General features: G+C 46.7%; 1 protein-coding gene across 2 annotated transcripts; it reads left to right on the top strand.

The window, feature by feature from the left end:
* Positions 1 to 3,070: 3,070 nt before the first annotated feature.
* Positions 3,071 to 17,758, top strand: LOC102108948 (suppressor of cytokine signaling 1-like). Of its 2 annotated transcripts, none has more exons than XM_005527684.3 (3): positions 3,071 to 3,184; positions 13,075 to 13,199; positions 16,268 to 17,758. In XM_005527684.3, exon 3 carries the CDS (start codon positions 16,334 to 16,336, stop codon positions 17,015 to 17,017), a length of 684 nt encoding a protein of 227 aa, XP_005527741.1. In that variant the 5' UTR covers positions 3,071 to 3,184; positions 13,075 to 13,199; positions 16,268 to 16,333; the 3' UTR covers positions 17,018 to 17,758. The 2 variants fall into 2 exon arrangements, with proteins under 2 accessions (XP_005527741.1, XP_087912024.1); XM_088055898.1 differs by lacking the exon at positions 3,071 to 3,184 and adding an exon at positions 3,328 to 3,376.
* The last annotated feature ends 4,607 nt before the right edge of the window (positions 17,759 to 22,365 follow it).

Below are 22,365 nucleotides of genomic sequence, written 5' to 3'. Positions count from 1 at the left end.
CCATCCAGAATGTCAGTGTCCACACCAGTGGGCACAGTGTGTTTGGGTCTGGCTGGGGGCCCAGTAAGGCACTGAGATCCTAAGTAATAGCTCACCTGTGATCTGGAATGGGTGTTCCAGCCCCAGCTGAGCTTCCACACACAGGTCTACTAAGCTGAAGGGCAAGTCAGTAGTGGGAAATCTACTGTGTTCACTTATCTTCCCTCGTCTCTGCCTTCCATGTTCTTCTCCTTTGTTTTTTTGGGGTTTTTTTGGTATCTTTTTTCCTTTCTTCTGTAGATTTTCAGTGTTTCATTATCTCCAGTTCTTTTCCCTCATCATGTTATCCTCTCCCTTCTTCTGAGGCAATGTTTACCTTTTGCTTTCCCAGAAAACTGTCTTTATTCAGTAGTTTGCAATGACCTGCCCCGAAACACCATGCCTTTTCCCTCCCAAACTGACAGGAGTAAATAGGCAGATTGTGACTCCTTCTTCCTTATGCAAGCTGTAAGGAATCTGCATGCTGAGAAGTACTGAAGCTGTTAGGGTGTTACTGGTTCTTGGGCTGCTGGATATCAACATCTTGGGATTTACCAAAGACTTGAAGGTTGCTGAAGAACAAGCAGAGAAACACCACAAAGTAGAACTATGATCCAAAGGTAGAATGAACTCAGACCCACAGCTCTCAGCAGCAGGACTTCAGACAAAACTCTCTGGAAATGGTTCATTCTGTCAGCAGCTCTATCCATTGATGTTTCACATTTAATGTGGTTTAAAATTTTAGTATCTGGGATAGTGAGGGTATATGTATCCATAGGCAGGGGAAAAAAATGAGGGGTAGGATAAAACTTGTAAATCCTAATAACAAATCCTGGCACCTTCTTGGGAGCTATTCCTTGTTATGCTGTCATCAGCATCCTGGGCATCTCAAAAACTGCCTTTAGGATGGATCCAGCTTTCTTCAGAGATGCAGCAGTGGGAGGTGTTAAAATTAGCCTGCCTATATTTTCACTGTCATTACACAAAGCCTTTCAGGTGGGTATCCTTGCACTGAAAGCAGTTGGGGGAAAAAAACTCTTCAATCCAGTGGTGAGAGCATGGGAAGTCTCTTGGTTCTAGGGAATTTGCTTGTATTCTTTTTTCCTCAAGAAAACTCACCTAAAGACAGAATTTGTTTTTCATGTTAAACATATCCAGACTTGGCTTCAGGCTCACAGGAAAGAAATGCAGCACTAGCCAAGCCTGTGCATGATGTGGTTGCCTTCTCCTCCTTCATGTCACAGGACACAAGCTATTTCAGCATCCTTGTGTTTTCCACCTATAATGAAGGTACCTCAGAGGTACCTTGATCCTGAACACATTTTGGACCCTGTGGGTCAAACCTGAGCTTTGGAAAACTGTGGTCAGTAGTGCCATTGTGACATGTCTCACTGGCTTTTATGGCTGAAGATGATTGCTGCAATACGCTTCAGCTGTAACTGCTGCCAGGTCACAGTTTCAAGTGGATGAGAGAAATATGAGCAAGACCTACAGACAATCTTGGAGTAGTGAGGCTGGATGGTAACTTTTCGCAGGCAAAGATGAAAAAGAAGCAAAGGTAGAATTAGACCAGGCCATTTAACATTAAGGCAAGGTGGCTGGAAGAGTCTATGAAGTCACCCAATAAATGTTATAAATATCCACAGAGGGAAACAGACTCCCTACTAGGCGACTGTAAAGCAAACCACAGGATATTTTTGAAGCTGCCATCCAAAAGTACAAAGAAAAGTGTGACAAGTCTACTTAAAAACCAAAAATGGAACAGATGAGCACTTCATCCCTGCTGTGATTTAGAGTTCCAGCGGCAGGTCCTCCCACTGAAGCCTCTCTGAAAAAGAATGAAGTGCTTTGCCCAGATTCTTATGAAAGTTCAGAAATTCTTCTGTGGTCAGCAACATCTTCATGCTTGGTTGAAAGAAAAAACAAGAACTGATGTCTCAACATTCAGTGGAGCTTCTGGCAAGGCTGAGGATCAGATTCGGTGGTGTGTTTCTGACTGCTTTATGGTCCCTAGCAATGCCAAGCAGCTGTAAAGCTTTTAGTCTGCTGCTCAAGCTGGAATTACGGCTGCTTTGCACTGGTACAGAGCAGCTAGAGCACGTCTGCGTTTGGGGTTTGTATAGAGCTTTTTCAACAGGGCAATCCACCTGGTATGCACACACCAGGTAATGTTCAAAGCATCTAGAGAAAGTATATAGATGAGTGAGAGCTCTGATAACATGATCAAATCACAGCTTCATTACAGGCTAGGCCTTTAAACTGTGAGGTTTGTACTGAATTCCAAAGTTTATTTTTTCTTCTAATACATCTATTCTCTCTGAGCAGTAATATGCTTACAATATGCACCATGCAGTGTGCTATTTATATTTCATATCATAACGTTTCTCTGCATTTGTAATTTTTTACATGATTTCCAGTATTTTAATTTGACCCACCAAGGTAAGAGCGTGCGTTTTGGGGTACGATCCTTAAGTGCGTATTACCCTGCCACACACGCTGTGCTTCTAGGGTGCCCGGTGTCCTTCTGAGAGCTCCTGCAGTGCCCGAGAGGTGCTGGGAGAATTCTGGCAGGGAAGGTCGGGGCAGGCTCTCTGATTTCCGCTGGTGTAAAGAGCCCCCTACGTCCCCCCCGTCTCGGCCCTGGACACTGCCCCTTCCCCGGCGCTTGCGAACCCCGATGCCCCAGCCCCGATGCAGCTGAGGGTGCCTGGGAGGAGGGGCAGAGCCCCGGACCGGCCGCCCCCTCCCCGGGCGACACGTGGCTCCGGCGGGTCCCGGGGCTGGCGGATGCTGCGGTGCCATCCCGGTGGAGTTCCCTCTGCCAGTCCGCGGCGGAGGGGCTTTCACAGTATCTTTTTTTTTTCCTTTTTTCCTCTCTCTCCCCGCTATCCGTCCAAGTTTGCTTTTTAAAAAACCCAAACTTTTTCTTCTTCTTTACTTTTTTGTTCCCCTTGCAAGAGCCACGCCGTGGAAAGACGGAATAGTGGAGGAGGGAGAAACCCCTCCCCTTCCCCTCCTCCGTGGCTCCTTCCTCGGAAAAGAAACATTTGGGGGGTTTCCTCCCCTCCTACCCTTCCCCTCCCTTCTGTGCCGCTCCGCTCCCCGGAGCCGAAGCCGCCGCTGCGGCGCCCGAGGAGGGCCCGGCGGGGCAGCCGCGCCGCCCCCGGTAAGCCGCGCACCGGCCCCTTGGTGAGCGGAGGGGCCGGGGGGGGATGCGGGGAGCGGGGCCGCCTCCGTTTGGCTTCGGGGCGGGAGAGCGGCGGGGGCCGGGCCGGGCAGCGCCGCCGTCTCTCCGGCACTGAGCGCTCGCTCGCACCGGAGGCAGCGCCGCCCGCCCGTGGCCCCGGAGGTGCCGAGAGTAAGTTGTGCTGCGTTAACTGGAAACGGCCTTTCTGGGGGGGCGGGCTGCGAGGAGTCTGTCTGTCCGTCTGCCTGTCTGCTCCGATCCCCCCTTGGCTTGCAAGTCTCCGCTGATTTGGCTCCTGGAGGGGTTGGGACCGTCGTTGGGTGGGAAGAAGGAGGGTGTTGGGGCTTGGGGGGCTTTTCCGAGGAGTCGGGGGAGATTTGGGGTGCTGGCATCTCACTGCCGGCCTTGAAGGGAGCCATGTGCTGTACTGGATTGGTGGCGAGGTGCTGGGAGTAGCCTGAGAGGCTCCATGGGGACTGTCCTGCTGTCAAGGTGTTCTTCACAGCGTCAGGGCAGGGGATGCTTCTTTTAAAGTGAAACCTGCAAATTATGTAATGTCTTAGATGGATCTGTAGGGAAGCAGCCACACAGGTCTGGGTAACTTGGTCTTCACACCACTTCTTCCCTTTCACATAAAGCCCTGGAGAAACGGTATCTAGGTGTTACACTTAGCTGGAAAAGGGAGCTGCCTGCCAGAAGTGAGGGAGTTACAGGGAAGTGGGGTAACTGAACCAGGGGTGTACATGCCCGTTTGGGGTTACCTTGAAAGGTGGAGAAACTCGCCATCCTCCAGACCTGGCACAGTCAGAACGCAGCCTCACACCTGTCGTTTCTCAGAAGATAAGTGCTGCACGCCCATGAAAAGCCTCATCGCAAAGGTTATCACTAAATCCTCCTTTATGCAATCTGAGTCATGGTGCTCACAGTCATGCAGGATCTGCTACTCACTTTTTCCCACAAATACATGTGCTGTTACTGAGAATTTTGGAATGGTTACCATGTAAAACCTCAGCTCATGCTACTCTTAGGTTTTGTTTTTTCCCTTTTTTAAAAATTTAGTTTAAATGTCTATTACTTCTTGCTTAGTAGAAGCTTGGAAATAGGATCTGGATGAATCCCAGAAGTATCTGAGAGGAACTCAAGAATGTTAAGTTAATGTCCCTGGCTTTTTTCTTCTCCTGCATGGTGAAGAAGGGGGATGTGGCTTGACCATTGTTCTGGAAAGTTGAGGGTAAAGAGTATTGTTAGCAAGCTGCTATTTAGGACTATGTGGTCCAGACAGTGCCATTTACTAGTTCTAGTCCTTGCAGCTCTCAGAGAATTTAAATTAAAAACCCAGTCACATGTTGACCACATTCAACTCTGTAAAATGGGGTGGAATCAGAAATAACTAGTTTCCTGATGTTTCATTCTCTATTTACTGTGTCCTTAAGAAGGTATACAAGCATATCTTCTTTCTCCAAACAATTGCAACTGCAATTCAGATGCTGTGTGAATGTCAAATGGCCCATTCAGTCACAGCAGGGCAATGGTCATGTGCTTTAAAATCATGTATATGCACAGAAGTTTGTGAGACTGAGGCTGTATTATCACATAATGTTGCTCAAGTTACGGCGACTAAATGTGGCCAGTCGCTGCAGATGAAGCCAAGCTTTGTTTCTGTGTTCATGAGTGATTCTGCTGGGTATGTGATTTAAAACATAGTTGTTGAAGTAAGGATTCTTGTTCCTTCCAGAGGGGAAGGCTCTTGGGCACAAGCCCGCAGGATTACTGGGATGCCAACCTCCCACACAGGTTCCCATCTTTTCCTGAGTTAAACTGGGATCTGGGCCTTTGTTATTTCTGTACTCCTTGTTAATTTTCTGTATGTTGTATGTCCTTTCATAACCTGCTTTGCTTATTAGTACTTACTTAAATGTAGTGGGGTTGAGTGGCAACACAGGGATTTTCTGTAAGATTGTGTTGGAAGGCACAGGTAAACTGTGCTAGGGTCCCCAAAAATGGACATAGAAGAGCACTGGGAGAGGCTGAGCTTCTTCAGATCTTCCCAGGTGTGTGCCTCTGTCCCCACTGTGCCTGCTCAGAGAGGGCCAAATTCAGTTTCCAGATGACAGCTTCAAACATGCAAACAGTGCCTCTTACCCTCCTCAGTCCAGCTGGGATTTCTGTGAAGTTGGTGGTCGGTTTGCGCAAGGATAGAGCTGGGGTTGGGTGGTGTAAATTCTTAATTGCTGTCACTAATACTGTGGTTGCATTGCTGAGAAACAAAGGAGAAAATGTGCCTTTAGAGCTGTATTTTTTCCCTTGTTTCTCTTTTACTCTGTCCCCACTGGAAATGTTTTGCTCTTTTCTCCTAGTGTTTCCCTGCAGCTCCTTGCCACCCGTCTGTCCCCTTGCCACCTACAGGCTTTTCTGTCCTGGTTTCTCCAGCCTTGGTTTGGTCAGCAGTAAAGAGATAGTGCCAGTACTTAAATATGACATCATTTGGGTCGGGTTGATACTGTGGTTAGATTAATAAAAGCTGTGGGGAGGTGGTGTGTTCCTGAGCTGTTATTCCAGGCCACTGCAGACCTCAGCTAGTGGTGCTTGCCAAAAGCTCACAAGAATGGAGAGGAGGGCACATGCATCTCTGTAACTTAAAATGTGGATGGTGTAAGAGCTGAGTAAGCCATACAGGGATGATATCTTTTTAGAGAGTGAAGTTGTTAAGCATGTATGTCATTAGGAGGCATATTTATTTAAAATAATGCAACTAAATGTTACATTAATTAGATCCTTGATTAAGTAGAGGCAGAAGGTAGTTATGATAGCAACCCTTTTTATCCTGTCAGTCTATTTCATTACAACCTCCTCTTCTGGGTTGCATTTGTGCATATCCTGCATCCTTCTGCCTCAGTAAGGTATTTCTTAGCTCACCATTTTGCTGAAAACAGTCTCAACCTTTAAAAAAAAAAAAGTGCAGTGCTGTTTCATGTAGCAGGATTTGGTAATTTTGTGTTAATGACTGATCAAAATGACGACTTGAATTCTTCTTCCCCCTTGCCCCTCACCAAATGCAAGGTTTCAAGTTAAGATTTAGAAGTGAGAGGTGTAGAAAATCCTACTTTTTAAACTTCTGGAAATCAACGCTTCTGTTCAATAGGTATTTAATAGTGTAAAAATGTAAATTCAGTTTTAGTAGAATGGCAAATGGTGGTTTGTGTTGTCTTTGGAGACTTCAGAGCTGCCCCTTATTTTCATCCTCTTCAGTGGAGAAATGAAAAGGCCTGTGTGCACTTCACAGGAAATGAATGTCTGATACAGGCTTGCAGGCTGCACATTTCCAAGAACCACTCTCAAGGTATTTTGATAATGCACATTCTCTCTGCCTTCTCCCTTCCTGCTCCTCCTGCACTTTGTGTGCTTCTGCTTGTTTGCAAACACATGCAAAGTTGAGGGGAAGAATCAAACGGTGCCGCTATTAAGTTTGCAGATGGGCTTCTTTGCTTACAGCTTTATACTGGAGCAGTGGCTGACAAAATTGGGTTAAACTGGCAGCATTCAGTTGCCTTTGTTGCAGAAGGCTTTTGTCCTTTCCCTCACTCCCTGCAAATGCTGAAGAAAAAATTTGACTTCGGATTGTGACTTGTGCAACAAGGGAGTTTTTTGTGTGTATGTGATTCTGCAGTTCAGAAACAGTTTGGATCTACTTTCATACTTCCTCAGTAGCAAAGTTTATTTGGAAACTTAGGCTAAAGCTAAGAAAATTTCTATGACTTTTAGCAGTTTAGGAAAATGCGAGAGATCTGCAGTCTGAACTTTGTAGCTAGGCTTCTGCACATCCTGCTGAAGATGCCTTGCTGAAGCTAAGGGGGTTCAGTGTAAGTTTGCCTCAGTTGGCACACTAGTGGTGATGAGCACAGGTTTGATTGTGCAGGAGTGGTTTGTTTATGCTTTTTGACAGACCAGCAGCGTTGTTCTTTATCCATATTTTAGTTCTTACTTGTTTTCTGGTGAGATTTTGTGGTGTGGAAGGAGGGAAGTCAGAGCTGTAGAAACATTTACTGCTTTAGAAGTAAACACTTGAAACCTGCTATTTGCACACTGCTATTCAAGTCAGCACATCCAAGGAAAAGGTGCTGTTCTTTTTAGTCATTAAAGAATGAGAAAAACATGGACAGAGCTATTTTAACTCTGCAGCAGGTCCATAGCTGATTCCTCATATTGCCTTCTTATACCCTTTTTTACTACTTCAGTTTTGCACAAAGGGCATTTATGCCTTGTGCTGGGCTTCTCTTAGTGTTATGTCAGGTTTAAATGGTTAAGAGGTGTCTTAAAAAAGTGTTGATAAAAAATCCAGCCCTTTGCTGCTGGATTCCTCTGCCTAAGGTCTGCTAAAGCATGACATGACAGAAACAAAGCGAAGACATTTGAGAGAGAAGAGAAATGAGATTCCTCAGATCAGTTCTCTCACTTTCCCCACTCTATATGATTGGAGTTTTTCCTTTTATGAGTTTTAAAATTACTTACTTTTCAATCTTGGTCACCTTTGAACTTCCTCTCATCTGGTTTTCTGAAAAAATACAAAAAGAATGTCCTCATTGTACTGTATCTTTCTCTGACATCCTCTTGTGTATATACCTGCTCTCTAAACTGAGCATGAAATTTCTCCAGTCTCTCTCTGTACAGTGATGTGTTGCTTCTTCTTACCTATCTTTAGGCCTATCCTCTTAGTCTCTGTATGTTTTTATTTCAGGTGACTAGAACGGACTGTATTCTCTCAGGTAGTGACATTAGTGGTATGTTCCCACCCATCCATTTTGCACCCTCTCACTCCCACTTGCTTCTTGGTTTTTAAATGACTGCTTTTGCATTCGGAGCTGGAGCTTTCCTTAATGAACCCTCACACTGTTACTCGGCTCATTGGTCAGCTGCACCACTTAATTTATTGCTCTTGAAAATACAGACCCAGCTGGTTTTCCTACAGGCCTGTGTGCATTTGCATGTGTCAGGACAGAGTCTTGCCTGACCTCCTGCTGCTTTCCTGCTGATGAATTTTGAATGACCTCTGACTTTTCTGTCCTGCAGAGAGTGATTTTGTCACTGTTTACCCTGGGAAGGCAATGGAGAGGGCTTGCTACGTTTTGAGTTGGCTGTCTAGATTTAAGTAACATGAGGCTGTAAGCTGCCTGCTGGGGCAGGCCTTGGGGGTTTGAGGTGTTGTGAGTAGTGAGAGCTTGAAGACAGGGAGAGGCAATTCTAGGAAGACGCCTGGGTCAACATGTGAGTTTGCACAGTGAGGGGGAGGAGCTGCTAGCATAAGACATTGGGGAGCCTTTGGGCTGCTTGTACCCACCAGCCTGTTGAGGAGGGAGGTGGGATGCTCTGCAAAGTGGGCTCAGTCGAACAAGGGGGAAGATGCAGTGGGTGGGAGGGTGGCAGAGAGGTGACTAGATGTGCAGGGGCTGAAATGCCTTGGTTTCTTCCAGCCACCCCTCTTCTACCTCCCATTCACCCTGTGGCATGACTGCTCCACATCTTCTGCCCATCTGCTGTACAGGTCCTGGCGTGCTGCTGGCTCTTTAGCTCATGTACTGTGTCTCACTTTTTGACTTGCTTTGGGAAGCACAAAATGTGTCCTGTCATCTCTTGCTTCTTCAGGTGCCATCTGCCTGGTGGGGAACTCTGCCTGGGGGTTGGCTCTCCCCCACACCAGGTAGCCTTGTGCTGCTCTTGCCCTAGCAGCATATGTCAAAAAAAGTTCCTTCCAGTATTTGCAGTCCTCTGGCAATTGCTAGTGCAGCTGATTTGATTGAGAGAACACCTCTCTTTGTATCTTGACCACTCATTTCCAATTAAAAATCTTTGGGTACAGTCCACCATACCCAGCTGGCTTTCTGCTTTAATGTCACTTTTCCCCATCTCTTCTGATTGAGCACCCTCTTTTCTCCTTTCAGGTTAATCAGCATTAAATACTGGGGAATCTCCTCAACATCCCGTGTAAGAAAAAAGTAATACCTGCTTGCTTGTGTCTCTTTTCTGCAGTGTCCCTGTCCCCACTAGCTGGTATCCCACTCAACTAAATGATTCCCCAGAGGGTTTCTGTTTCTGATAAACTGAAAATGCCATATGTTTCCTGGGTTTTGTTTCATTTATCTTGGCCACCTACTGTCCCAGTTTCATGACAGGCATCCTCATATAAATTTGTTCCCTACCGTCAATAATTTATATTCCTTTGTATTGGCTCCTCCAGGATTATTTTTTCATCTTCTGAAGGATTATTGAGGTTACAGAGAGATTTGAATAGGGGCTGTGGTTTTGTAGTGTGTGTGTTTGATGTCTGTGATCCACAGCAGAAGCCCTTGCAAGCTGTTGCACCTACAGCTGTTACCTGTGGTGTGACCTGTGTTGTCCCCCAAGCCTGTCCTCTGTGCTGTCATTTGTGGGAGGTCTGCATGCTCTGTCACTTAAGATTTCCTAAATAACCTTTCATGACTAAATTTTTTTTTTATTTTATTCTTTTTACTTTGGACTCTCAGGACTAGTTTCTTTATTTTGTGTGTTGGAAATCCCCCACTATAAAACTTGGTGTTGTGGTGCATCTGTGCTTTCTGACCCTTGCCCTTTCCTCTGAAGGCACAGTAACTGGTGCTGCGTAATGGCCCCTCACATCGTTTGAAGCTGGTCCTTCTGAAGAGTCAAGGCAGGGTGTTTCCCTTGTCCCCCTGTGCTCGTGTTGGTTAATCATCTGGGACTCCTCTAGCAGCGTAGTTCTGGTAAGGATACTGAACCAGTTTTAGCTGCAGACACTGCTCATTTCTCAGAGTTAGCTGCTTCTTTGAATTCTTTTCCTGCTCAATGTGATGGTTTTGATAAAAAGCCATGGTCCTCACAGGGACCACTGATGGCCTTTGTGTCTCAGGATTTCCTCATTTCCTCTAACAGAGTTCTGGAACAAAGTCAGTTTAGTAGAGAGAGGCAGAGGAAATGTACCTGTGCTGCTGGTCTGGGGGTGAGGGGAGCTGGTAATGCTGAGGAGCCATCATGGGTTGGAGGCAGCCCTGGGCATTTCTGCCCCCTTCCCACTGATCCCCCTCTCTGCAGAGAGGTGGAACAGAGCATTTCAGGTAGGGAGACATGAGGGACTGCTGTTATCTTGGCTTCTTTCTTCTTCCTCCTTGTGCCCTCTCCCTGTGTCCTTGTTTCTGCCCCCAAACTGGGGAGAGCTCCAGCCACCTTTCCGGAGGGGCTGCTTCCTGAGCCAGAGTGTGGTGTGGAGGATAGGCAAGGCAGCAGCACAGACTCTGTGTTCCCTGGCCAAGCACAGGGCTGAAGTTTCGTGTAGCTGTGCAGCACTGACACTCACAGGAATGGCTGCTCGCTGTGAAACTGCAAAGGTCAGGAGCAGCATGACTGGGCTTCCCTCACTTACCAAAAATGCTGTTGGCCAGAGGTGAGCAACAACTCTCTTTGCTTAAGCCATAGCAGGATAGGCTCAGCTGCAGCTTTGGAACTTAGTAGTAACTCCTCCTGATTTTATTTTTTTTTTTTTCCTTCTTGTTTCCCCAGTTACAGGAGAAGGCAGAAATAATTCAGTCTCCAGTAAATGTCTTTGGCAGAAGTTAGATGGTAGTTTTGGTAGTTTTACTTGCTATGGAATAAGTTGTAGTTGCTTGTGGCTACTGCAGAGCAGCCTCTGAGTTCAGGGAAGTGATGAGGCTTTTCTGTTATTCTGAAATGGCAGGATTACATTTTCACACTGGGCTCTTTTATTTGAAAGTATTTCTGAAAGTGCATAGTATTTCCAAGGTTTGGGGAGGGGACCCTAAAAATGTATGTCTTCCTTCTAGCTTCTTTAATTAGCCCAGTAAAGTTTTTCCTTTAAACTGCCACCTTGTTGGGTTTTTCTTAACGTGTGTCGGGGGAAAAACCAAAGTGCTTGCAGACCTCCCTGCCTTGAAGAGTATTTGGCACACATTACACTGTCTTGTTGATTTTCTTGGAGTAAAAACCTTTTTGCCCCTGTCAGCAAAGTGCCATATTAATTCAGAAAACACGCGTCATAGAAAAATATATTAAGAAGTACCAAACATTAATATCAAATTCATGCAAAGTTATTTGTGGGTTTTGAGGTATGTTCTCCAGACCCAAAATGTTGGGAGGTGTTTGATAAGACAAGTCTTCTTGCAAGGTGTCCAGCTGCTGATTCCCAGAGCCTGCATGCAGGATCTTCCTGCCCTCTGTCTCTACAGGGCGAAGTAGGAACTGCCAGTTCCAGTAGGAACACGGTGTGTGTGCTGCCTCAGCTTATTTTATTAAATATTGCATCCTTGGTTGCTGGTTGTATAGGGAAATGCAGTTCTGGTCTGGGGTATGTATGTGTGGTGTGGTTTGGGTTTTTTCCCACATATTCTCTCAAGTGTCAGACCTAATGCCAGCCTCACATCAAACTGCCATGGCATAAAAGATAGAGGGAACTGCAATGTTTCTGAGGCGTGCTTTGTGCTGGAGAAATTGGCTGTGGTCAACATTGGTCCTCTTGGCTGAGCTGGGCCACATTCCTCCTCTAACCACAGCTCCCTCTGTTCTCTTTGGCACGTCTGTCTGTGCATCTCCTTTCCATTCCCTCTCTGTGATCCCCTTCTGGATCAGCCCAAGTCACCTTGGCTGTGGCAGGGTGCTCATAGCAAGGGTCTTTGGTGTGACCACGCATCCTGGTGGTGATGGCGCGATTCAAGTCTATGCCAGTGTGTGGCAGGCGGTGACGGCCTGGGAACCAGGCTGGCCTACCATTAAAACCCAGTGCTGCATTCTTGGCTTTTACCAGGGAGGTTTCTTCCAGCCCTTTGCTCAAGCTTTCCTTTGAAACATCCTTCCCAGCCACAAATCAGTAGGCAGTGCATTTCTGTGGGATGCAGACGTGCAAACAAGAGATGTCTGCTCTGGCTCTGCTGCCTGGAGTAGGGATGCTGTGGTGAGGGCTTGCAGGATGCCTTAGGGAGAGCTTTTCCTAATTATCCCAGTCTCCATCTAACTGCTCTGGGAACTGCAGGGTTGATATCTGGGAGATGTCAAAGCCAAATGGAGTGGTAATGGGAAAGTGTAATCATGGGATTGACCGTGATTTTTTTTCTATCTGCAAGTCAGTGTAGCTTGTGGGCTGTGTGCCCAGTATAGACTGGGCTGGGAAAGATGCAGAGAAGTCATGTTACATGGGTACCAGTGAAGCTGTGCAGGGACTGCCTCTGAAAGGCCTGCAGAAAGCTGGGATTGTTTTTTCAGCTTGCTGGATGGATCCACTGACAGACATATGATTCCACATGTGGTGGTCTGCTGCTCCACCAGGTCAGTGGGTTTACTTTTCCATCTGTGAGGTGAGAAGGAAAAGTCTTGAGAGCTGGGGAAGCAGGGCAGAAGAGTGTGGGCCAGAACGTTTTGGGTCACAATTAGGATAACTCAGCAGTGAATGGATACCTCCATGGTGTCAAATAAGACACTCTAAATGTTGTGTTTTGTATTAAGCACGAGTTAGGACTTTGCTGTTCTGAAGCCTTAGGTTTATTCCTGTTGCCATTTTCTCTTAACATTTGGTTTTATGGTTCCTGATTCCGGAAGACGATGGCTTTATGGTCTTTACATTTGTCCTTGGGCCACCTGTGAGCTGCCTGGACCTAATCAGCTCATGGCTTTGTAAGTAACAATAGTAATAACAGCAATAATCTGCTGTCTGTGTTGCTGTCTGAAGTGCTGTATATGTGTTTCTACAGTAACACAGATCAAAGAGATAAAGACAAATAATCTGTCCCCAGATTTGTTGTATTTTAGATCCACATTACAGCAAAGTAATAGGCTTAGTCACCTGCTTGATGGACGTCTCTTTCTTTTCAAAGGATGGATTTTCTCTTAAGTAAAGTCATGCAAAAACTGGGAAGTGCTGCATCAGAACTTTTGAATTTGGACCACTTCCAGTCCTGACATTGAGAAACTCATCCCTATGGGTGGCAAAGACAAAGAGGTAAGCTTTTTCAAGTATCCTGGAAGAACAGAGCGAGGATGCATCATAGCTGAGTACTTGAGGCTGATGTTGAACATGCCAGATTTGTCAAGCCTCAGGGTGCAGGGTTGGCTTGGCTGACACCACACGCTGTGTACAGTCCCCTGGTTTACTAGAATTGTCTCCTTATATAAAATACGCTGCCTTGCCTCGGCTGTGAGTGTGGAGGAAAGCAGAATGCCCTGTGTCAAGAGCACTTATTTTGAAAAGCTCTTGAACTTGCACTAAATCAGAAAGTCTGAGGAAACTTATCCAGCCTTTTAATTAGCAGGATGCCAGCTTTTTAGGGTATGTTGCTTTGGCTGCAAGCATTGTTCTGACTTGCAGTAGGGAGGTAGTAACTTGTTTAGGTGTTGGGGTTTTTTGGGTTTTTTTGGAGGGGAGAAGAGGGAAGGCAAATCGTAGTGTGACAAGTCAGCAGAACTAATTATGCATGTGTGTTTTATTACACCCCTGGCTTGGTTTATTCCTAATCCTGGGTCTGCATGTCCTCCTTGATGTAGGAGGCCAAGTATGCCTAGGACCTGTTGACCCATTAAAAGTGAACCTTAAAGGTGGTATTAAGAAGCACTTCTAGGGCTAATATTACTGTAACTAATGCTGTGCTGCAGGCCAGGCACTTATCTCTTGGAAATGGGTCACTGAAGCTAAACAAATTCCCCCCATCTGAGGTTCTGACCTACATGTAGATTTCAAACCAAGTGAACAAATTGTCAAGGTGCTATTTTTGCATTTACTTTGAATTTGAAACGACAGTCTCAGTTCTTAGTCAGTCAGATTTCTAGTAGCAGTGGATTTTTCTTAAAGGACTTGGGTGAATGACTCAAGGTTGAAAACTGGGACAAACCAGTTTGGGTTTTTTTCTGTCAAATAGCATCTGCAGCCTTAAACAAATCATATATTTGTTGTTATTTTTAAAACCAGCTTGGAAATGAAAGACAGCTGTCTGCTTCTGTTTTCATGCTTGAATTAAATTTCCAACCTTGACCTGTGAAATTGGCAAAGTTTCCATTTGGACCCAAGAGAAGTTGCTGTTTAGGAAAGTTATTTATCACTCCTTTTGAAACTGTAGCCACAGCCCTGGAGGCACCTGGCATATAACCTTTGTTTTCTATAAGAGCTAATGTCAGAGGGCCTTATAGCTTCCTCACCCAGCAAAGAGGAGAGGGACAGAGATGCTGCAACTACTTGTGGTGCCTTCTGTGCTGAGTTTTTGGTGGTGATAGATGGCCCTTGTTGCTGTAGTGGTGACTGTGTTTGTTTGCATCCTGCTCATTAAATCACCCTCACCTAAGATTTATTCTGACTTGCTGAATGGTCTGAGCAGCTTTCAAGTGCTGCCCTTTTTTTTTTTTTTTTTTTTCCTTTAATGGAAAAGAGAAAAACCCAACTTGATTAACTCCTTCCTATCCCTCCCACCTTTCTCTAAGCAGGGAATTTCCCTTCTACTATGAAACTGCCTAGAGGGCAGGTTCAACAGCATTCATAACTGTACCAGGGACATTAGCGACTTGTGGACTGCAAATCACAGGGCTATAAGCTGGATAAGCTTCCCAGGCTGCTCTTGGAAAGGATGCTTATGGCTCCATATATGAAACGTGCCTGGCAGCTCCATTATTGGTATTACTGTTGTATATTGAGAGAGATGTTAGACTAGAAAATATGTCTGCATTAAGGCATTGCCAGGCGCATGCCTGCTCTCCCTTACTACTGTGCCCGTGTGAAGGAAAGTTGTTTGTCATCTCCCAGGGTGCAGAGTGTGCATGGCCACCCAGCTGGCACCAGCACCAAAAGAAATGTGAGGCTTTTGAATAGCTGGCAAAGGGTGTGAGTTAGAGGACCTTTGCAAGGAGCTAAGCTTAACATAAAGTTCTCCCTGCAGTGCAAGCCCAGCACAGGTCCCTGCGCATTCCCTGGGGGGCTGTCTGCCTGATAAAAGCCCTTATGCTCTGGCAAGTCTGTGGTGGGGGGAGACTGCTGGAGATGAAGTGTGTCTCTTCCTCTGCTGCAGGCTGTGCCATCACTCTGTTCTGCTCCAAGCATGGCTGTGCTGTGAGTGAGTATGACTGGGTTAATGGAGTATGTCAAGGGAGCGAGGGCAGCATTTGGCAGCGAGCTACTGACTTGTCAGGCCTGGGGAAGTGGTATGTTACAGATCAGCTTCTCACACAGAATGAGCCTCTGGCTTAGGGCTGTGGTTTTTTTGTTTGTGCCTATACAGACACACACATTTAGAATATGTATTTTTTTATACATATAATTGAAGTGACTTGGATGGCTGATGGCAACACTGGGTTCAGAAATTTGCATTTCTGAAAACAGCCTGGTGATAACATAAGGTGCAGGAGATGAGCAGGGTCATGACAGTACATTAGAGGATGGTGACTGGGAGAGGGCAGCATTGTCTGCAGGCAGAGGGTGTTGCCCTTCTGGAAGAAACAGAAGTTAAGAGTCTGGAAGGGCATCAGCAATGTCTGGTACCAGTGTTAAGTGAACTCATTCATGGTAGTCTTCTGCTTTTACCAAGTCCTGTTGTCAATGTTTTTGTTGAAGAAATGGTTGGAGAAGTGTGAGAAACCTTTCTACCTTTCACTTTCACAGAGTAAATTATACTTTCCTGCTTTTCCTGCTTTAGGAAATATTTCCCTTTTGATTTGTAGTGTCATTTCACCTTTCCAATCTCAAGGCCACTGTGAAGAGTCCCAAACATCCAATAGAGGGAAATCTTGAAATGCTGAGATCTGCTGGGTTCAAACTAGCCTGTTGGAGGGTGTGCAGGAGCCCCTGGCTGTGAATCACAGAAACCCAATGGATGCAGAGCTCTGTAAAGTGCCACGTTGTGCTGGTGGGGACCCAGCTGGAGCCCTTTCCACAGACATATCCTTGGTTGTCCCCACAGTTGAGGCTGGTTACATGCAGTAGCTCTTTGGTACTCTCTTTGGTACTCTGCTGGTCTTTCTCCCTTGGGAAGTGTCTTGCCCAGATTGAAGAAGGTATTGGGTTTGCCTCACTCTCCTTCTGTCCCGCAGGCTGGATGCAAAGGAGGAAGCATGGTAAAGGCAGCGTCTTTCCAGGATTCATGGGCTCTTTGAGAGATGATCAGAGGGAGGCCAGATGATCTGCACAACACACACACCACTGTTTCTCGTCTGCAAAGGCAGCATCGCAGCGTTCTCCCCAGCCCCGCGCCACCCGGCTTGCCCGATCGTTTCCGGATGTTTCGCAGCTGCGAGTGGGAAGTCCTGGAGCGATCCCTCAATATCCTCCAGGCCAGTGACTTCTACTGGGGCCCCCTGTCTGTGGGGGAGGCTCACGCCAAACTCCAGCGGGAGCCTGTAGGCACCTACTTGGTGCGGGACAGCTCGCAGGGGAACTGCTTGTTCAGCCTGAGCGTGCGGATGCCCACGGGCCCCGTCAGCCTTCGGATCTCTTTTCAGGAGGGCTATTTCCGCCTCAAGAACTGGTTTTCAGACTGTGTGGTCCGGCTGCTGGAGCTGGTGGTGGCAGGGACCCGGAACAACCCCTTGCACTTTGATGAGATGGGGGGAACTCCCCTGGTCTTCTCTGAGCCCTTGTGCCGGAGCCGCCGGACAGTGCCCACGCTGCGAGAATTGTGCTGCCGGAGCCTCCCTGCTGGTGCCGTGACGGAGGGCAGAGCAGGGCTAGGGGGCTCCCTGGGGATGTGTCTGAGGGAAGAGGTGTTCTCACCCCTGGACAGAAGGGGAGGGTCAGAGGGGAGTGTTGGCCCCAGCCCCTCTCTGTCCTGGGCTGGGAGATGATGCCATGCATATGGGAGATGAAGCGAGACGCCTCTTCTATGGCTGCGCTGGTGGGATATGTGACACACCAGTGAGGCAGGACTGGCTGCTGGGAGAGAAAGGGGGAGGGCAGAGGGACTAGAGCTTGAACCCAGTGGCTGTGACAGATGTGTCCTCATACATACACAGTGAGCGTGACTTTCCCCAGACATGCCTGGGGTAAAGCCAGACTCGAAGAGCAGGCATTTCCACTGCCACCAAGTCTTGCTCTTTGCTCCATTTATAACTTAAAAGCTTCAGAAAAAGGTGAATTGCCTGTCCTCCCAGGTCAGACCTATGTTCTCTCCAGCCCCTAAGTGCTTGAGCTCATTTCTGCCTCAAAACTACCCTTGTGGAGTGCAGCTGAGTCCAGTCCCACAGCAGTGCAGCTTGGACATCGATGGGCGTGACCCTTGTGCTGACCCACCGAGCTGTGGTGGAACAAGAGCACATTTCACTTCTTGCAGCACAAATGTGATGCCTGTTACTTCAGAGGCCGGTGTTGTGCACAAAGTGAAACCATTGCAGCCGTGTACGATACATGCAGCTTCACTGGCTTTTGCATTGCTTCATTTGATTGGATTTTTGAGTGAAGATGGGTTATGCTGTACTTAAGGGCATGGCATTCCTGCAGAGATAACCCTGATCTGGAGAGTTGTATCTGCCGTGGGAGGGTGTGAAGAGATAATATCCTGCACCCTTTCTTAAGCTCATCTGATAGTGTGCTGCTGCCATCTGTCGAGCATCAGAAGATGTTTTTGTTTTGCCTCTGAAAAGGCAAGGAATTTTTTATATAAAACTTCTAAAATTTTAATAAAATTTTTATATTGATTTTTGAAAGTCAGTGAATACGTGGCAGTAATTTCATTCCCTTGTAATGTTGGAAGCCCAGTTAGTTTAGTGCCCAGGCTTGGTAATCAAACTGAAACTGAACAAGTGAATTTCTCATAAGGAACAAAAGCAGAGCATAAATGAGTGGTTCTAGGTGGGAACGTTAAACTTAAATTCATCTTGTAGTGTAATTAATTGAAGAATTCTCTAAACAGAGAATACTTCTGAAAATCTCAGCCCTACATTTTTAGAAAGTTTTTTTTGTACCTTAAAATTTATAATGAGTGTTTGAAAAAGACTGAGTAATTCAAAATCTTAGAACAGGACACAGCATTAGTGAACTTGAACTGGTGAGTATGAGTACACATGGGAGGAACAGAGTTGGCTTAAACAGGGTCATGGTTCATTTCAGGGATAGTCTGTATGATGTCTTCAAAATAAGTGATTGAAAACAGCTACATGAAAGAAGAAATTCAGATACTCTAAAATTTGAGCCAAACCATTTTCCATGCTGCTGAACATCCATAGCTGGGCAGGCAGCCTGCTTTGCTCATGCTGACTTTCCTCTTTAGACCTGTATGGAAAAAAAAAGTCAAACAGGGGAAGAGTACACTGAATTTGCTTGATTGTGATCAGCTGTTTTATCTGAGGAACTAAAGTGTGTGGTCAGCACAGAGAGAGATACAGGCTGTGATTCATCACAGGAGCCTGACTTAGACACTCTGAATTATTCTCTGGAGGGCTCTGTTGCTCTGCTGGCAGTGAGGTGCCTGTCTGCCTGTCTCAGGGCATTGACTTATGAACAAAGGTAGTTAGGTAAGTGTCAGGGAAATGGTGATCTTGTCCTTGCTGCCTGCTCCTTCCAGCTGCAGGGAGACCAGAGGCAGCTCGGTGGCCCTGCAGCTACTGCGTCTCAGCCCAGTGCAAAAGCAGGAGCTGGGATTATTCATTTCTGCAGGGTTTGTGTACCCTGGGGTGGCTGACATGTGGGCATAGTGTTGCTTGCTGCCAGCATCTCAGGTGGCTCTGGGCACCTCTGGGACTGTTCTCAGGCTCTTGGGTGAAGGCCCTGCCTCAGCAGGGTCAGCTACACAGCTGCCCTCCCTCTCTGCCATGGAGGAGTGGGACTGGATCTGCTGGCCCAGGCATCACATCCACCCCTTGATCCTTTTCTTTCTTGAGGGTGACTGCTGAGGTGCCTTGGTTGCCTTCCTGCCTTCCTTTCAGAAAGCAGGGGGATGGAGGAGCAGTATAATTTCTTCCATGTTTAGAACCATGTTTAGAGCACAGGAATGCTTCTGTTTTCTGGCCAGGTTATACCTCACTAAGGGAAGAGCTTTCTAACGGTATTGCTCTGACCTGGCTGTGAACTGTTCTCATTTCGCCGCAAATGAGCATCTTGGGTTGTATAGCTGGGGGCTTAGAAGAGCCCTATTTGTGGCCTGGATTGCGCTTTAGGAAAATCACACCATGGGAGAAAGAAATAGTTTGGACTTTAATAAAGTCTACTTTATTTTGTTCCTTTTTATTTTTTTTTTTTAATTGCACAGCAAGCACTTGTCTCAGTCTTACAAGTAAGTAAATTCCATGCAGGGCTGCAGCGAATTGATTTGAGATCTGTGGATGAAAAGCAGTGAATTACTGCCAAGCATTGTTATATTGTGGAAGTTGAAAGCACATCATGTGTGAGTATCCTCATTATTCCCAAGGAGAGGTCACTCTGCGGATCAGGATTGGTGCAAGAAAGGAAATCAATGCAGAAAGAACAGGAAAGTGAAAAGTGCATTGGCTGAGACAAGCATTAGAGTCCTTCATTCTCTGCTTGGATGTTGGAAGAGAAACCTTTTTCTTTCAGCTCTTGAAAAAAAAGATGTACAAAGCAAAACGGTAAGAATTTACTTCCATGGGGTAACACTGTCCTGCTGCTTTCATTAGAATGGGAGATGTTCACTTTAATGACCCTGCCTCTGAACCAGTCCCTCTGTCACGTAGGAGTAGCTCCTGGTGGTCTGTATCCAAATGTTTTTTGGTGGCTCCTAAGGGGACTTAAAAAGAAATTGCAAACTTCCTCACAACCTCTTGAGCACCATTTGGGGAATATAAGAAAATTGTTTGCATTTTTATATGGTATGTTATACATTTCTCCAGCTGACTCATTTCAGTTTGTCGAGGAAACTTACACAGGCTTTGCAGATGGTTTTTTTCAAGTGTTCTTCCTAACAGCAGAAGTTGAAAAGTTTAGTGCTTACGAGAGGGGCTTCCTCTACCATGCTGTGAAGGGTCTGGATTTCAGTCCCAATATGCTGCAGGCATCCAGCAGGAAACTGTTCTTTGTCTACTCCCAACTAGCTGTCTTTTGGTAGTGCTCTGGGGCCCCAAGGGTTAATTTCCCAAAATTCTTCACTGGAACTTGCTAATAACTTCCATATGTACGCATGTGTGTGCTCAGGAGGGGCCCCACAGCCATCAGCTCTTGTAATAATACTTGATTACCTCTGACATAAAGGTCTGTATGTCATTAGGGATCAGGATTCACCAAAAGACACAAGTTTGTGCAAAAACACTTTAAAAATGTATTAACATTTGGTCATCCTCAGTGACTGGGAAATGAACTCTTCTTAGGTAGTCAAGCTTCAAAATAAAGCCTGTGTACACACAGCTGGATCTCAGTTTTGACCCTTACCCTGATGTCCCTCTGAAAATGTGCATTTGTGTCATTAGTCTTTAAGCGTGCTAAACCCCTTAATTTACAACACACCTTGGTTAGGAGAATGTGGCAGCTTTGTATGATTGAGTTCGTTTTGCCTCAGTTCCTTAGATGTTTGGCATCTGTACAGTTAAAACTGCACGCACTGGAGATCTCTGCCTGCCCTGTGCCATTCCCTGGTGCAAAGGCCAGGCTATTGAGGGCAGCCTTCAAAGAGAAAGCAGGTGTCAGAGGGAGAGGGAGATGTGGCAGAGTCGCTGTGAAACTCCCGATGCCTCCCTGCAGAGCTGCCTGGGTCTTGGCAGGCTCCTGCTGCCTTCTGATCTCAGCTGGGGCTGGCGGAGCTGAGGTTTTGATTCAGGCAAAGCAAAGTACTTCCAAACGCTTCCCGTGCGAGGGCTGGCTCAATAGTAAGACTCTTCAGCCAAAAAAGAGATGGCTGAGGTCTGTGGCAGAGATCTGTAAAGCCTAAATGCCATGGAGTAGGTGACCATGTGTTTTCTTAAAAATCCAGGGAGGCGTCTGATGAAATACTCAAGTTCAAGACTCCAAAAGAGACATTTCTTCATGTGACGTATAGTAGCTTAAGCTGTAGAAATCTCTTCCACAGGCCACCAGCAAGGCTACCCTCTGTGTGGGTACAGAAAGGGATTAATGGTGATTGATGGAGCACCTCTGGAGGAGGAAAAGCAGAGTTGGGAAATAGGGGAGAGGCAGGATCCAGGTGGAGCTCTGAGTTCCATGCCTTGTAGGGCAGACCTCTGCGATGACAGGAGTGTGGGAACAAGCCAGCCTAGGCTCAGCCTGAGGCTCAGCGGCACAGGGGCAGCCCAGGCCAGCTGAGCCAGTGGCTTGGTGAGGGACAGCTGTGCTGAGCTCCCAGAACGTGTGCTGGGCCTCCTAAGACAGAGGGGTCTGCACCTGGCAGACCTGTACCCCACCCCTGCAGTGCAGTTGCATGCCCCAGCAGTTTGATGGCAGCCCCAAAGGGAGCAGCCCTCAGGCGCTTCTTCCCAGCTTTCACAAGCAGAAAAATTGGGACACCCATCTGATGCCTGGAGGCTAGCGTCAGCACAGGCTGAGGATAAAAACATTGCCATCATTCAGAATGAGTGGAGGAGCCTGAATTGTCAGCTGAGGGCACTGGGGGAGGCTAGCATCAGCCCAAGGTGATGGCTGGTTGGGGCAGAGCTGGAGGCTCCCAGCCTGACTAACTGCATGTCAGAAAGGAGCTGCAGAGCTCTGAGAAACAAAGCACTGGCAGGCTCCTAGGTTCATCCATCCCAGAGCAAGTGACATGCATACTCTTTTAAATATTTTTGCCTCCTGGGCTACCTGCTTTCCCAAGACACCATCCTTGCCATCAGAGCTCTCAATCTTTGAGCTGGTCCCAGATACCACTGAAATCAATGACCAGATTATTGTTCCTCTCTGAAGATTTTGGATTAGGCTTCCCTGTTTTGTCAGGCTGATGCGAGTAAAATGTGGGTTTTCCGCACTAAACGTAATCAAAACAAACCCTGCTCCCACTGGCTCATGCAACAAATCATGCTGGGGGAATTGCTGGCATTAGGCATGATTAGCCCAAGTGCAGATGCCTTCCAGCTTGTAAACAATAGCCTAAAGGATTGGAGAGGATCACAAACAAAGCACTTACAGAGAAGACAGCATTTTCAAAAGGGACTTGAGAGCTTATGTCCATTGGGGGTTGGTCTTTTAAAAATAAACTAGAAGTAAACAAATTGACAGAGACGGCTCTGAAGAATCTAAGAGAATGCAAGTGAGGAGACTG

The sequence above is a fragment of the Pseudopodoces humilis genome, chromosome 5 (genome assembly GCF_049639895.1).
Source record: "Pseudopodoces humilis isolate 2021_Gansu_Grassland_sample_001 chromosome 5, ASM4963989v1, whole genome shotgun sequence".
NCBI lineage: Eukaryota > Metazoa > Chordata > Aves > Passeriformes > Paridae > Pseudopodoces > Pseudopodoces humilis.
This window is presented reverse-complemented; position numbering and strand designations above follow the sequence as displayed.